This window comes from Thyridium curvatum, assembly GCF_004353045.1.
Source record: "Thyridium curvatum strain D216 chromosome Unknown NODE_19_length_512963_cov_79.951035, whole genome shotgun sequence".
Classification (NCBI taxonomy): Eukaryota; Fungi; Ascomycota; class Sordariomycetes; order Thyridiales; family Thyridiaceae; genus Thyridium; species Thyridium curvatum.
In genome coordinates this window covers 277,415-294,471 of record NW_022156774.1, presented here as the reverse complement: position 1 = coordinate 294,471, position 17,057 = coordinate 277,415, and the positions used below count along the sequence as shown (strand labels likewise).

At 56.4% G+C, this 17,057-nt stretch overlaps 2 protein-coding genes across 2 annotated transcripts; both read left to right on the top strand.

The window, feature by feature from the left end:
• Positions 1 to 8,000: 8,000 nt before the first annotated feature.
• On the top strand, positions 8,001 to 13,502 carry E0L32_004159 (uncharacterized protein; the record flags this gene model as incomplete). Its single annotated transcript, XM_031138539.1, has 1 exon — positions 8,001 to 13,502. One exon carries the CDS (start codon positions 8,001 to 8,003, stop codon positions 13,500 to 13,502), a length of 5,502 nt encoding a protein of 1,833 aa, XP_030997875.1.
• A 1,265-nt stretch (positions 13,503 to 14,767) lies between these two features.
• On the top strand, positions 14,768 to 16,543 carry E0L32_004158 (uncharacterized protein; the record flags this gene model as incomplete). Its single annotated transcript, XM_031138538.1, has 2 exons — positions 14,768 to 15,317; positions 15,387 to 16,543. The coding sequence occupies 2 exons, from the start codon at positions 14,768 to 14,770 to the stop codon at positions 16,541 to 16,543; spliced, it is 1,707 nt and encodes a 568-aa protein (XP_030997874.1).
• Between the last annotated feature and the right edge of the window lie 514 nt (positions 16,544 to 17,057).

The following is a 17,057-nucleotide window of genomic DNA, read 5'->3' as shown; positions in this document are numbered from 1 at the left end:
CAAGAATGTGCGAACGGAAAATAGGAAGGACAGGCAACTAGGGCACAATCCAGAAAAGACGGCGATCTGAGAGCTCATCTGTCAGTCTGATGCACTGCATAGCAGCTATGGCAGCCAAGAAGAGAAGCTTGATATGCAAAATCAAAAGAGATATAGCCATGGAGCGGAAGAAGCAGTGAGCTAGAACCATAGATGCTTGGGTTTGGCAAACAAGTCTGAGAAGTGTCGATCGTGATGAACCGAGCGAGAGTCCGAAATTCGATCCGTGCCAGAGGCCATGAGCCGCATCACTCGGACTGGACAGCGGGTAGAAGCCTTGACAAGAGTCCCTGGCAAAGGAACTTCGGCGCGGCTTGTCGGGAAGGGCGAGATACACTCCGAGATGCCGGAGGTTGAGAAACACAGCTTGTGGCAATGATACCGGATGTAGTGATGGCCCAGGCCAACTTGACGGACCACAACGACCAAAGCCTCGGTATGCTTCCAGTTGTATCGAAGCCCAGACAACAACAAGGACTAGAAGCGCAAGACTTCCATTGACAACTCCGGAGGGCTACTGTTCAAGAACCACCGGCAGCTAGAGCCGCACTTTGCAGTGAGGCAAGAGCTGTTCTGTTCTCCAACAGGCTTTGGACGAGTGGACAGTTCATTGCCGGAGTATTTGAGAAAACCTCTGGTTGAAACACCGTGGTGGACAGACAGTGACGGTCCTTCGAGTGGCCGTCAAGTCCCCTCGTTGCCAGGACTTGCCGGGAGTTGCCGGGACCAAGCCGATCCAACACTGCTCCAGTAGCCTCCAGGCACCAATATACTGAAGCAAACGGGCTCGGCCAGGGAGGGCGTTGATGGCCAAACCCCGTGTTGCCGTGAGTACGCGCGGCAGTCGTCGTCCCCCCAACACCCTAGGCCTATTTGTCGTATGAACAGCCACATCGAGTCGGGCAAGATACGCGAGTGCGCGCCTAGCCAGCTGCCTCTTCGCCCTCACGGCGTAAGGCACAGCGTGGCTGACGTGGGAGCGTTTCCGCGGGCAGACAAGGTTTCGCGCTTCATATTGCCAGTGTCCCTTTGAGCCCTTCCGCCATGGCACCAAGGTTGATGGACGATGGCACGTCGCCTCTGTCGCATGGCCCCAGCCAAACCCATTTCAAGTGTGATTTTGAAGATCGATCATGCTCGCATGATGGCCACACACTCAGTCTGGCGCGCGCGATGGCAAGGCAATGGCGTCGCAAACGGCGCGGCAGGTCGCCGGAACAGGGTTGGGCATCCTCCCCTCGAGTCTCGCCATCTACATACGCACACAGTCGAGCCAGGCGAGCAGCCCGAGTGCCTTGAAGCCATCACGAACCCCCACCACGACCAGACCAGCCTTTATTCTAGTAGACGTGTTGTGATTCCCATGGGCGCGTAATCGGGGAGTCCTCCAGGGACAGATTCGACAGTATCGGGGAGGATCGGTCGGTAAACATCGCAGCTGTCCAGGATCCATGGCTCATGATTCCGTAGCTCCCGCTCACCTCCATGCTCCATGGGGACAAAGGAAACTGCAACAACAAATATCCTCCATGTACCAAAAGAAAACGCACTTACTTTTCAAAAAATCGCAGAGCAGGCAGAGGCCCAAAGAATTGTACAGAGAGCTCCGGGGTAGTAAGACCGGGTCCTTTCAAGGAAGACAAAAAGGCACACGGGCGAATCCGTTCAAACTCGGCAGCAGTGATGATACAAGGGGCAATTGGCTCGCGACGAGGTCAATTGCCAGGGTATTTCGCACAGGAACGAGGCGAAGAATGCGTGCGAGTCACAGAACGAGATGCGTCAAGGAGGGACGGCGTCGGAATCGGTCGATATCGTGAAGTGGTCGAAAGGGGGGCGAGAAACCAAGTGGAAGCTCGCAGGCGCAGTCGAAGGAAGAGGTACTACAACGAGCAGAAAACACACACAAAAGATATGCTTCTTTCAAATCGCAGTACGACGACAAGAGGTATATAAGGGTTACGTGTTGCAATTTGCGAACAAGAAACAAAACACAACCGAGATACGACAAGAGGAGGAGAGAGGAGAGGGAAGAGAGTGTGTGTGAGAGCAGGCGAGTGAGAGTCAGAAGAAGAAGAGGAGGAGGAGACACGAGCTATTTGCGGATGGTGGGTGAGGGTCGAGGGAAAGCGTGGACAGTAGTGAGAAACGAGTGGAAAAGTCAAAAACTGGGCTCCATCCATGATGCGTTACGGTGGAGAGGGAAATGGAGAGGGAAGGAAAGGATGGAGCCACAAGGGCCACAAAAGTCCAGCCCAGACGGACAGAGACAGGCAGGTACAGGCACACAGACGAGGCAACCAGAGAGTCTGGAGGGCTGGATGGGAGGGATGGACAGGCACGGGAGGTACCTGCACCCACTGTACTTGCCCAGCACGCAAGCACGAGTGGGCAGGAGGTACTTGTCCGACCGGCCGGGGCTCCTCCATCTCATGGGTGGACGGTACGGTACCGTGGGCAGGCAGGGAGGCTACATATCGCGCGCCAAGTACCGCCTTCCCAGGTCAGGTGAAGCAGGTACCCCTCTGTTTTCCTCTGCGCTCTCCGGACAAGCAGGAAAGGCAAGGACAAAACACGCACATAGATGCGCAGATGAGCAGGTAAGTGCGGCAAGCAGGAGGGGATTGCCCGGCGTAGCAGACTGGACCGATCTGCAATGCTCCAAAGAGCTTCATCGTGGATGTTGGGAACAAATGTTATCTTCTCGCTATATAAGTACGGTTTAGTACGAAGTACATAGCCACCTAGCTGGGGATCTTTCGTGCCAGGAAACCCTGCTCGGAGAATAACTATCACACCAGACACAGACACTAATTGGCTCCAGCCCAGCCAGAGGAGCCCAAAGTCAGCCGGAACCAAAAGAAGAGAACAGAGGAGAGAAAGGGAGAGAGGAAAAAACCTGGCAAGGACAGGTTTAGTTGGTGAGGAGAACAAAGAGCACCTCTCGAAGCCAAGCCTGGAGGGTGATGGTTGGTACCTTTGCAAACAGTAGTAGCTGGCCCTAGGCAGACCAGAGGTGGGTTCTCGGTGGGCTCTGCGCTTGTCTTCGTAAGAGTCTAGTGGGCTTGTGGTGGAGCTTGGGAGCAAGCCAGAGAAGCCTTGGGAAACCATGGGAAAGTAAGAAAGGCTGCCCGCGAGCCAGTCATATGCGCTGGAGGCCTTGGAACAGGGCAGCGAGTCCGGCAGCCCAGCAGGCTAAGGGCCATGGTTCCAAAAAGCAAAGCAGGGGGGTGTCGAGCTCGAGCACCAAAAGGCGATCCCAGGCGGGCTGGGTTGGTCAGTCGGGGCCATGCTAACGACGCCGGCTCGTGCTGGTACCCTCTCTGGGCGATGGCGCTATACCCGGTACCTGGTCCGCACAAGCTGCACTATTACGAAAAGAGGCTCCTAACCCTCCACTGGAGCGACAGGGAAAGAAGGAGGGGAGAGGGCCACACTGAGACTGAGAGTGAGAACGTTTTCCCCTACTCAGACATCCTCGGACGAGTGTGGCCTGTAGGCCATTCTCTGCATTGGCACTGTGCTGTTTGTCAAAGTGTGTGTATGTGTGTGTTGTGTGTGTTGTGTGTGTTGTGTGTGTGGTGTGTGTTGTGTGTGTGGTGTGTGTTGTGTGTGTGTGGTTTGACAGCTCGTGAGAGAGAAAGCCGGGGATAAAACATCCAGACACAAACTCAGTGCTGTACTCCGTACAAGAAATACTGGCTCGGGGCGGGAGCTCAGAGTTACGGAGTAGGGAGCTTTGAGACTGGACCGGCTGGATGGACCACAGGGAGGTGTGTGAATAGCGCAAGAGAGCTCTCCCCAGCCCAGCATCAGTACTCCGTAAGTACTAAGTAGGCAGCTGAGCGACTTGTTAGTTCGAGTACCTGGGGAGAGCTTCAGAGAATATGCCAAGGCAGATGGCAGGACACAGAAGTGATCCGCTGGATATGTCGAAAGCCAGGACGGTTTTGCTCTCGTCGAATGGCTTCCAGAGCCAGCGTTCCACAGGTCAGGAGGGGTCATACGCAAACGGCCTTTTCGTGCGATCACTGAAGGCCTCGTCGCACCGCATCTGTGAGGAATTGAAAGGCTGGCCTCCCTCAGAAGATACAGAAGCATATGCTTCTGCCACATGCGTCCACCACGGACAAAGGCAATGAATGCCCAGCGTGATATGATGCCCAACGGCAAGATCTGAGACCTGGCATGCCTCTCCGGGAGCCGGCCTGTGCTCCACCAGTGTCCTTTTTCCAGTCTTCCCTCCCTTGCTGGCATATTGTCAAAAAGAGTCAAGACGAGCCAGGGCCATTGTCCAGTCGAAAAAGCAAACTTGGACTCATCCCGAGCGCGAGGGCAAACCAGGGAGGGCGGGGTAGCACCAGAGTGGGAAGACTCCCAGATCGCCAGGGAGGGGTGATCTGAGTAATGACCAGATCTCTCTGCGCCGCCATGTGGGCTGTGGGCATGTTCACACCTCTTTTGTACCTTAGGGAGTACAGACTGGTGGCAGCAGCCCGTCCCAACGACCGGATGCAGGCCTGGGTGAATGAAGGCGAGCCCCAAGGATGATGATTGTGGCTCCGGCAGAGTAGCACGTACAAGTACTGCCAAGGGCGTCTGTACGTACATAATGTAACTCCATTATGTATGCGCGAGCATGGCTGATGATTGACATGGCTCATTACGGGGTTGTCAAGACCCCTGCCTGCACTCTGAAGGATCAGCTTTCTTGGTGTATTTCGCAGAGTACCTAAAGATGGCTCTCAGCCGCCCTCCCTCCCCGAAAGTCGCAGTGCCAATGAAAACAACATGGACGACGCAGTTAAAGCAGTCGATGCCGCGCGAGCTGTCATCCCTTGGAACCAGGAAATGGGAGAATCTCGGGAGGAAGATCGTTGCTTTACTCCGCAGCCCTGGCCCTGCCAGTCGCTAGTGTCATGCAGCAGCATTCTTTCTGACAGACATCTTTTCTTTGTCGGACCCAGGGTGTCTTCGTCTTCCGCAACCTTGATCCTGGCTCTGAAATTGCATGATTCCAGGCTTCCGGCACCCCAGGTCCACCCCGAGAACCTGACATCGTCCGGGTCTGACTGAGCTCAAGAACCTCGAGAAGTTGCGCGCACTGCCTTTTGTCTTGCCAAGATCGCAACCATGGATAGACAGCTCTGGGCTTGTGGATACGTCCTCAAATCTCTGGCCTCACGTCCATGGCCTGAGTGTCCCCCCGGAGCAGGTTGCCAGGCATTGTCGCCGGTCTTCCCGGCGGACCCAGAAAATGCGTGGATCGACGGGACCCCTGCTCACACATTAACCGTCCCTCGTCAGGTACCAATTATCGCTCACCAACTTCGGTGTACGCCCGCTTCGCGTCTCGAGTCGGTCCTGTTGCTGGCTGCAAGGTCAGCAGGACGAGAGAAAAGAGCAGGCGCTTTTGCATTTTGTCTCCTCGTCGTCGATTGCCCTTCCCGCTCCTCACCACGCTGGCTTGAAGTAACTCCGGGTTTTTGGCTGGAGGACGCGTGCGCGACGCCAGAGGACAATGAGATGTCGCGATCAGAAATCCAGAAATCCAGAAACCCACGGCGGCACATCATGTCTCACTGCGGGATACGAGTCATGGGGCAAACAGTACACTGCTGTGAAGCAAACACTGGCAAACTGAAATACGGTTACCTAACAGTGCATCGTGGGATGAACTCAACCCTGCCCTTCCCTCCCTTCAATGTCCACCCCCTACCCAGCGAGCTCTGGGCGTGAATCTATCTATCCCTGCAAGACAGAAAGAAAAAAACCAAAGTGCCCGATGTCGCGCTACGTCGCGTCTGCAGGCCGCTTCTCTTGTGGCTTCGTGCCAATTACGCACATGCGCGTAGGTACTTACTTAGCCCACAATTTCCCACCCGATGGTGCAAGGGCCTGTAACCCTGACGTCTGTGGTGATCCACGGATCGGTCGCCCAACCTTATCTGCCCTCCCATCCCCCCTCATCCCGCTGCCTGCGTTATTGCCAACTGAGAGACCTTTTCCAGAGCCAATTGGCCTATGCCTGGCGAGCTTGCCCCCGTCCCCATGTGCCTTATCAACAAAGTCGAGTGACACGGTTGAATGGGCGGGCATTGCAAAATTTGGGCAGCCACTGGCTGTAATCTGGGGTCGTAGCGAATCGGGATCGGGCATCTCAGTGGAGTTGCAGTACAGGCAAGACCCGGAATGGCTCGCTAGTCTTGCGATGGGCCATCCTCACCTTTGCCGAGCGACAGCCGGGACTGGATCGTGCTCGCTGGGCCTCTACTCCGTACGCAACAGCTCACGCATCACGCGACGCCGGTGTCTCCCTCTTGATGCAACACACATGCCTACATACCATGACTACACAAAGCCTTGTAAGGCTTTACGATGGATTGTCCACCACAAAGCCCGAGAAACCAGCTCCCGCATTTCTGCCATACTGTGCTCGAGTGACCACGAGAGAGAACATTCCTACCTCGTTGATGGCCCCCATCAGCTCGGGGAGGCACTAAAAAGCCCCCGGCTCATGTAGCTAGCTGAGCTATTGAGCTAGGCTTGGCATCTAAGGCGGGCGGTTGTTTTGGTAGGGCTCGCAGCCTTTGATTCAAATACCTAGGAAGTGTAGATCAGCTCTCGACAGACACGGTCGAATTAGGCGAGCCGCCCTGGCGCCACAAATGATAATGTCCTGTGTTCCACTTGCCTACATTAGTTGGAGGTGCAAGCTGCTTGAGCTAATGTCTTTCTTGTTATGTATCGGCGTTGATCTTGCATTGGTTTCTTGCGCTTGCCCCTCCTTTGCATCTCGTCAACAACACCAAGGGCTGAGAGGGAAACAGGTTGGGTCCAGAACACAGCACAGCGGCTGAACCACCATTCATCTGAGAAGCTGCGAGCTTTCCAGACTATGAGTTTCAGAGTTCGTATAGTTTGTTATCTATTCAACAGTTGTTCCGCAAGAGATCGTTACCAGCAGGATAATGTCAGTCTATCAAGGCTTGTATAGCTCGAATTCTCGGTCATGTTCTCCTTGTTATGGGGACGACAATAGGAAGAAGCAACACTGCCAAAGCTACATGCCGTTGGCTCGTTCTTATTGTGACTATCCACGTTTGAATACGTCGGTCTTTTCTACCAATGCCGATATCTATTCATTCTGGGCCGTGGTAAGAAAGGACCATTGCTTCGCCGCGTTCTTGAGCACTCGAAATTTCACCTTAGACGGAACAATGCTTCCTTCTTCATGCATTTAGTTCAGGAAAGTCTCTCAACATCCATTACTCCTGAGCAGCGAGTTACGGAATCATTGATCACGGATACCTCTCGCCGAGTAACATCCCCCTCAAACTTAAGATGGAAATATTGACAAGATCGGAAGAAACACACTGTCACCAGCTACCAGCAACATGCCAACTGGAAATGAATAAGACATTGTCAGAAAATCAACTTTATACGAGCGGTTTTGACAAGCAGCTCAACAGAGTGGTAAACGTACTGCCAAGCAACCCAATTAATAGCTTTTAGACAATTCTCACTGTCCTATAAAGATCCATCCAGGCGCTGATATCCATGATATGTGGTCAAGAGCGGGCCAGACAAGTTGACAGAAGTTCATCAAGACATACGTCAATATCAACCACAAGCATCCATATCCTTGCTCCAGCAGGAAGCGCAATCCTCCCACTGCCTAAACCCGAGGAACTTGCATACACGTGTTGATAGGAGATAAGATGGCTTATTCAGCAGGTCGCCCCAGCCCCACCACCGCACCTGCCGTGGAGGCGTACGTGGTGACTGCTTGCGTGAGCTCCTTGTTGACTAAAATGATGATAGGTCTTTTATAAACGCAGATCATACTAGGTACTCCTTTTTAGTTTCTGTGCCATTCACACCTAAGGAGGTACAGCACACCCCATGTCAAGTCTTTTGAGCTTTACATCGCGATAGAAGCCCGACCTCGCAACCCCGCGATGGCCAACCCTTCTCCAGAGCAGCGCGAGCTGGATCTCGTGGAGAAGGTGGACTTTCGAATACTCAGCGTGGCCAACAACGAGGAGAAGCTCCAGGAGCTCCTGCAACGATACTTGGCACCGTTGCTTCTCAAAGCTGGGAGCGAACATGCCTCTGTCAGGAGCAAGGTCATCACGATATGTCAGAGGCTGAAGACGTTCATTCAGCCTCCAGGAGTGGTTTTGCCGGTTGACGCACTCCTGGACCAGTTCTCTGCTGCCGAGTCACCAGTCCTGAAGCAGCTGGACCTGATGTTTATCCAGCACAGCATTGGACGGTTAAAGCCTCTTGAGAGGCGAGCCTTGATCCCTAAGGCTCTGAGAGGCATATCAAAGGAGAAAGCCAACTCGTCCGGTCTCTTCAACGTTGTCCTTCGTCTGCTCCCTGACATCAAGATTCCGCCTAGGGGCAGCAAAGAAGATGTCGCTTTCCGCGACGAGATTGGGCTTCAGGACCCATCCGATGCCAAGTTTGTCGCCCACTGGTTTGGCCGCCTGTTGCTGCTCAAGGTCACATCGAAAGGGGCCGCTGCGCCCGGCACGCGCTTGAAGGACGCCGAGGTCAAATTCTTGACCCTGGGCAAGCCGGACACTTGGAACTCGTCTTCGGAAGGCGGAATGAGCCTTTCGGAGACTCGTATACGCGTCGCAAACTTCCTCGCGAGTGGCGCTTTCACCGATGAGGAGCGCATTATGCCCGCGCTGTTCGCCTCTGCGAGTACCGACTCTCGTGTCTCGTCTATCGGCGACGATCTCCTGAAGAGGACCACTGTATCATTGGAAGACAAGAGTCTCGTGAGAGATCTATTTGAAGCACACGCAGTGCTTGCAACCCCATACCGAACCCGCATTCTCAACCTCCTGAGCAAGTCTGCCGTCGCGGCAACTTTCACCGGCGAGATTCTTGCTGCGGTCGAACTCGACATGGGCGAAGCGAGAAGAGTGCAAGAGTCCGCAGGACACCCGACACCCTCGAAGGGGCTGGAGCTCACGAAGCTCTACAGAGCATTGTTTGAATTCATCAACTGGGTGGCGAGGATAGGGCCGAAAAATGGCGAATTCAAAATTGCAGGGCCGCTCGTCGATCATATGCAGGAATACATCCGCGAACAGGGATTCCCAGACCCGAAATCTTCCTTGGACGAGGATCAGGTCTCACTGAGAAAGAGAGCCTACGAGACCATAGGAGCACTCGCCAAAGGCATCAAAATGACCCTCCAGGCACGGCTGTCCCTCGTATGGTTCATGTTCATAGCGCTCACGGAGGACATGACCTCAGGGGTTGTGGTCAACATCGACGGTGCACTCTCCAGCATGACATCCCTTTTCCAGCCTCCCTACGAGTCGAACTCGGACGAATACCTCAGGCCTGTTCTCCTGAAATACATCGACGCGCAGGTTGGAGAGATCGGGATCAAACGAAGCGGCAGACACGCCGCCGTGAAGTGGGCCAACAACTGCTTCCTCTTTTCGGATGTGACCGCGAGGTGGATCGATATCCTTGCGGTAGCTGGCGTCCGCGACGAGCGCAGCGATGTGGTTGAGGAGGGCCAGAAGGGCCTTGATCCGTGGACATACTACGCACACGACAGCAAAGACCTCGAGCTGCCCGATTGGCAAGCTATGGTGAAGACGTTCTTCTGCGAGCCCATCAAGAATGTGACTTCTGCCGAGTGGCGAGGCGAGACGCCTACGAGGGGATTCCCCTTCCCAAACTTCCACCGAGGCAACATGCAAGCATTCCCGGTGGCTCTCAACTACTGCAAGCAGATCCTCCTCCTGACAGCTCTCAAAGACACTTTCAAGATTGAGCCAAGCTGGGAGAGGCAATTGGAGAACACCATCCAGTCCGATAAGCAGAGTCGCCAGGCTGTCCGATCCTACCTTAAAGAGAACTCCAAATGGCTGGTTCCGTTCTTGAAGGCGGCTCAAATGAACCTGCAAGATGAGAATGGCGTTAGCAACGACCAATCGGTTAGGTGCATTGTGGACGTTCTGTCTCTTGCGCCCAAGGAGGTTGTGGGGGAGCTGGCGTGTCATGCGGACGCCACATTGCCTCTGATATTTTCCAACAAAAAGGAGATACGGTCCCTCGGCGCCAGAGCGCTCGGTATTCTCGCTCCACACCCCAGCAACCCGCCCGAGTCTGTCCAGCGTCTAAAGCAACAACTCATCAAGACCACCCAGTCCTGGGCCACGGCCGTTGGATCAGAGCTCAATGCCGTGGAGGGAGCCTTTCTCGCGTTGGGTAGACTGGTCTCGAGATCGGTCTACTACGCACCAGATTCGGCATCCCCATTCCTTGAGGAGATGACTGCGGTTTTTCCTTCAGCGAAGGAGATTGAACAGATGCCGGTGTCTCTTCAAGACGCTTTGTTCGACAGCCTCGCTCAGCTGTGGACGGCAGGTGTGCCCATCCTGACACAGGAAGCGGACGAAAAGAAGGGCCTGATTGACTTGCTTACAGCAAAGGCGAAGAAATCCAACGAAAAGGCCATCTCCGCCCTCGGGAGACTTGCAATCTCGCTCAAAGCATCCAGCAGTGGGAAGGAACAGGACCTCAGGTCACACATTATTGACAAGCTCTACCAGCTGGAAGAAATCAAGCAGGCAGAAGTGCACTTCGCGGTTGGTGAGGCTATTACCGCCGCGGTGGCTCGCTGGGACTCTGATGTGGTTCAGCTGACCCTCGATGTTGATGTCGACAGTACGTCTTTCCAGACTGGCAAGCAGGCTGCGCACGTCGAGCAAGTTCTCGACAAGCTTCTGGAGAATTGCAAGTCGACCAAGCCATCGCTGCTCAAAGCCTCCGGCATCTGGCTCTTCTGCCTCATCCAGCACTGCTCCCATCTGCCCGAGATCCAAGCCAAGTTGCGGGAGGCGCAAGTTGCCTTCATGAGACTTCTCAGCGCGCGTGACGAGCTGGTGCAGGAGACCGCATCTCGAGGTCTTGCCTTGGTGTACGAAAAGGGAGACCCTTCGCTAAAGGACGCTCTTGTAAAGGACCTGGTTGCCTCTTTCACTGGATCTGGGCCTCGACTCAAGGTTGACGAGGATACCGAGCTGTTCGACGCAGGTGCGCTGCCTACTGGCGAGGGCAAGTCCATCACCTCGTACAAGGACATTGTCAACCTGGCCAACGAGGTTGGTGACCAATCCCTCATCTACAAGTTCATGTCCCTCGCAACCAATGCGGCGACGTGGTCAACTAGATCGGCGTTTGGACGCTTTGGGCTCAGCAACATCCTGTCCGAGTCCGAGGTCGATCCCAAGCTGTATCCCAAGCTGTACCGGTACAGATTTGACCCCAACGAGAACGTTCAGCGATCCATGAACGATATTTGGAAAGCGCTGGTGAAGGATTCGAACGCTGTGATGGAGAAGCACTTTGATGACATTATGGATGACCTCTTGAAGAGCATCTTGGGCAAGGAATGGCGCGTCCGCCAGGCCAGCTGCGCTGCAGTCTCCGACTTGATCCAAGGTCGGCCCTTCGTACAGTACGAGAAGTACTACAAGGACATCTGGGCAAAGGCATTGAAGGTTCTCGACGATGTCAAGACGTCTGTGCGTGAGGCCGCATTGCGTCTCTGTATCAACCTGTCCAACACATTGGTCCGTCAACTGGAGGAAGGAGGCTCTTCAGTTAGCGCAGTGGCCATGATGAAGGAGGCGCTCCCGTTCTTGATGTCCGAGAAAGGCATTGAGAGTGGTGTTGAGGACGTCAAGATCTTCTGCACTATCACGGTCATGAAGATTGCCAAGAACGGAGGCAAATCGCTCAAAGGATACGCCGCCGACATGATCATTCGACTGCTCGGGCTGTTGAGTACCATTGAGCCGGACGCCGTCAACTATCACTACCTCCGCTCTGGCGAGGACAGCCGCGAGAAGATCGACAAGCTCAGGAGCGCCATGGTATCACAGTCGCCGATATCAGAGGCGATTGAGAACTGCCTACGCAACGTGGATGCTCAGGCCATGGCGGATCTGGCGCCGGGGCTGGAAGGCGTGATCAAGAGCGCGATCGGCATGCCCACCAAGATAGGCTGCGGTAGGGTACTGGGAACGCTCGCGACGAGGCATGCGACGGACTTTGCGCCGTTCTCGGCGCGTTTTCTGCAGTTGATGGAGAAGCAGGCACTGGACAAGAACGACGAGGTCAGCCAGAGCTATGCAAAGGCTGCGGCCTACATCATGCGTGTGGCGCCCTCGGAGGCCAGGGAGCGCTTCGTGGTCAAGTTTACCGACCTCTACTTCACCTCGGAGGACGAGGCCAGGCGGCAGAAGGTCGCCGACGCGGTGCTCGCCCTGTCCAAGATCTCGCCGGACCACTTCAACGCCCTCGAATCCCAGCTGCTCCCCTTTGTGTACCTCGCCAAGCACGACACCGACGAGTACGTGCAGAAGGAGTTCGAGGAGGTCTGGGACAAGCATGCCGGCACGAGCAGGGCCGTCGGCCGGTACGTGACGGAGATCGTCGCCCTCGTACAGCGGTGCCTCGACACGCCGCAGTGGGCGCTCAAGCACGGCGGCGCGCTGGCCGTCGGCGCGGCGGTCAGGGCCGTGACCTCGGCGAGCGACCTCACGGGGCAGGTCAACGTGGCGAGCCTGCGGGCGCTCTGGCCCGTGTTCGACAAGGCGCTGGCCCTCAAGACGTTCCCCGGCAAGGAGAAGGTGCTCGCGGCGCTGCCGGACTTTGCGGCCAAGGGCGGGGCGTTCTGGGGCGCGGACGACAAGGTCGCGGCGCAGCTGCGCAAGGTGGCGGTGCGGGAGGCCAGGCGCAACAACGACGCGTACCGGGTGCACGCCTTCGAGGCGCTGTGGAAGGTCGCGGCCGCGCGGGAGGACCTGGACATGCTGGACGAGATTGTCGAGATTGTGGGCCCGCACCTGGACGAGCTTCGGGACGAGGACCGCATGGATGTCGATAAGAAAGAGGGCTCCGAGGACCTCGTTGCCAAGACGGCGGCCAAGGGGCTCGAGGCGATCGCCAGGGGTTACAGCAGGCCGGTGATGAAGGAGGACTCGGCGGCTGTGCTGGCGCGGATAAGCAAGGCTGCGGGGCAGTATCTGGCGAGCAGGCAGTTTGATGCCATCAGGCGGAGCGTGTGGTACAAGGCGGCTTTAGACCTCATGAACGAGGCGGCCGAGTCGGCGTCTTCTTCCTCCTCCTCTTCTACCAAAGCGGCGGCGGTCAAGGCTGATGCTCTGGCTCTCGAGTACTTCCGCAGCTTGGACGTGGACAAGCCTGATGTCGGCACGGAGGAGCAGCGGTCCACGAGGGCCAAGGCCGTCGGGGCACTGGCGCGAGCTCTCAAGAAGGGGGCTTTCGGCGGGGACGGTGGCGCTCGAGAGGAGGCTATGAAAGAGATCAGGGAGGTGACTACGAAGGCCCTGACGGGGGACAGGTCTCTGGAGGTGCAGAGGCTGTTGAGGGATGCTCTTGGCGACATGAATTAGACACCTACACAGAGCGAGAGCGTTGCCTGGCGATCGTGCTTTATTTTCTTCCTCTTCCTTTCATAGTGCCTTGTAGCGAATAGAGATTAGGATTGGCCATATCAAGTTTCTGGCATGGTGATTTGGCTTTGATTCTATTGCCCTACATGCTCAAGCACAAAAAGAAACAGAAAAAGAGATGTACAACATCAGGCATTCGCCGGTCGTCACCGACCCGACTACTACTCTGACGGTCTGTGGCTTATCGCGGGCAGAGCGGACGGGATGCCGAGTTTTCCACAGCCTATGGTCGTACATGTCTTGCGGTGTGGTGGTTTGGGGCTATCATGTTGGCCTCGTGTTGAGAGAGTTGAGGCTGGTGATTCCTTGCCTTCTCTTGGGCGATAGTGATGTGGCTACTGTACATAATAAGTCTGGGCCTCTGGAATCTGCCAGCAGAAAAAAGAATGCTTTTAGTAGTAACAGCTTCAAAATAAGAAGCTGGGAATGTTTATCAGAGTAATTAAGTACATTATTCGAAACTGCTTTGGGATTTGGAGGTTATCATCAAAGACCTCCTCCATGTTGGGTCTCGTTGTTGCTTTGACTGAGCCTATGGGAATTTAGGCACATCAAATCCCAGTGGTTTGTGGCGTTGATGAGGTGGCGGTCAGTGCACTTCAGTGTGCTTTTACTGGCTGACCACTCCACTATGGGGAGAAAATTGGCAAACTAATGCCGAGACACGTCAAAATAGCCCTGAGGCACATGCCCGGCGTTTGCAACTCCCGTCTACCTCAGCATTAGTTTAGGTACCTAGGTAGTTAATTGATTAGCATCAGCACACTTCTCTTGCGTCACAGGCAGCGTAGCCTGGTCCCACATATCCATCCGCCTCAATACCTCCCACCAGCAGGCACTCTGTTTGGACCTGGACCTGTGCCTGGACCTCAGACTTCTTTCCCTTTCTCTTCATCACTACTTTGACTTGTCGCCTTCTTCCTCCTCAGACGGTGCTTATCTCACTTTGAGGAACAGCGTCTGCCTTGCGCATTTGTGGCCGTCCACAATCTGCCACCTCACCTGGACCTCCCCTCGTCTGCCCCGCCACCCGCCCAAAGGCCAACAACAATCACGTTGGGTAGCTCCTGATACAGCTCGAGGGCCGACTTGATGTGCCTCACCTCTCTGGCACTTCAACTCTTCCCAGAACACAGTGCGCCTTGACCTGATTTCAAGCTAAAGACACCCATTTTCGCAAGTCCACCGCTCGACGACCGCCCACCATGGACGACGACGCGATCGCCAGTTTCATGGACATCACCGGTGCCGATGAGAATGTCGCCCGCACGGTACTCGGTATGACAGATGGCGACCTCTCGCAAGCATGCACCCTCTACTTCGACAACCCAGACATTGCCTCCACGGTCAGGCAAGCTGCGCCGGCACCTTCAGCTTCGCAGCCCCAACAGACCGCCACAGGACGAGCTCGCGCCGGTAGAGAAGACGCGAGTGGGGTGATCCATATCGATAGTGAAGATGAGGGTGACGATGATGTAGAGATGATCAACGACTCGGACGACGATAGAGCCGCCGTCGCGGAGGCGGCACGTCTCGCACAGGAGGACGAGGATGCCGCCATGGCGCGGCGCCTGCAGGAAGAGCTCTACTCTAGCGGAGGCGCGGGCGGCCAACGAGGCGCAGAGGACGACGTGAGGGCGCCGCTGGCCAGGACTACAGAGACCCTGGTGGCGCCGACGTACGGCATGAGCAACGACGAAGACATGCATGATGCGCTGCTGAACCAGCTCCGACAACGAAGACAGCAGCGACAGGGTAAGCAGACGCCAGGCCGAGTTGGTGCACACCAAAGTTTTCGTTGCTAATGTGAGATGGGATCAACAGCAGCCCCTCGAAACCCCTTCGCCCAGAGCATCTGGAACGACCCCGACGCCGCTCCCCTAGCGCCGCCCTCGGCCGGCGGCCCCATGAGCGGCCCCGCGCCCAACAGCCGCGCAGCCCGCCTGGCCGAGCTGTTCCGACCCCCCTACGACCTCATGTCGCCGTACGCCTGGGAGGAGGCCCGCAGCGAGGGCAAGGAGGAGAAGAAGTGGATCCTCGTCAACCTGCAGGACATGGGCGACTTCAACTGCCAGGTGCTGAACCGGGACATCTGGAAGGACGAGGCGATCCGGCAGCTGGTGCGCGAGAGCTTCATCTTCCTGCAGTACTCCAAGGACGACCCGCAGGCGCTCGAGTACATCCAGTTCTACCTGAGGGAGGGCCAGCACGAGAACCCGGACAACTTCCCGCACGTGGCCATCGTGGACCCGCGGACGGGCGAGCAGGTCAAGGTGTGGTCCGGGCTGCCGTTCCCCGCGGCGCCCGACTTCCACGCGCAGCTGGTCGAGTTCCTGGACCGGTACAGCCTGGCGGTCAACAGCAAGAACCCCGTGGCCAAGCAGGCGCGGCCGCGGACGGTCGACGTGGACCGCATGACCGAGGACGAGATGCTGCGCATGGCGATGCAGAACAGCCTCGAGTCGGCCAACGGCGGCGGCGGCGCCAAGGTCGACATCTACGACCCGGACGAGCTGACCAAGTCGAACCCGGACATCGGCAAGGGCAAGGGCAAGGCCGTGGCGGAGCCCATCGACCTCACCGGCGGCGCTGCTGGCGCGGCGGAGCAGCAGCAGCAGCAGCAGCAGCAACAGGAGGAAGAGCCTTCGGCGTCCCAGGCGGCGGCGGCGGCGGCCGAATCCGCATTCGCCAGGATCGCGCCTGACCGGCCGCACGCGGAGCCGGCGCCGGACCCCGCGACGGTGACGCGGATCCAGTTCCGGCACCCGGAGGGCAGGGTGATCCGGCGGTTCGCCGTGGCGGACACGGTGGAGCGGATCTACGAGTGGCTCAAGGCGGAGCCGCTGGAGGGCAAGGAGGGCGTGGCGTTTGAGCTCAAGATGATGCCCCAGGGCCGGGACCTGCTCGAGGACCTGGGCAAGACGATCGGGGAGGCCGGGCTGAAGCAGGGCACCGTCATGATCGAGTTCATCGAGGACTGAGCCTTTTTTTCTCTTCCTACTGAGCTGGGCCGCCACGCTGGCTTATAACGGCGGCGGTTGACCTCCAGCAGCTGGTGGATTGCATCTTTTGTTCTTGCCTACGGTTCTATCACTATCTGACCGGCGTTTTTTTTCGTGGCCATGAAGGAGGGGGCGATGTGGGCTGTCTCTTTGTTTTACAGTCCTGCGTGCATGACTATGAAGGGTTTCTCCAAAGAAGGGACGGAGAGAGAGTCTGAGTCTTACTGACCGACTACTTTGCGATTATGCATTTACAACAACGACGACACCTGGCTTTAGATTCGGCATCGGACATTCATCGATAGGTAGATGGAGGAGAGGGGTGGTGCTTTCAGGGAGTGTGGCTGGTTGTCAGATAGAATCCACGTAGAGCAGCAGCTACAGGAATGCACACACGTCCGTTTTAGGCACACCCTTGACATGATGCCTGCGTGACTGGAGTTGATCCCCAGGGCTTTTGGCCTGAAGAGTCGAGGCCCCCCTGTCGCATCGC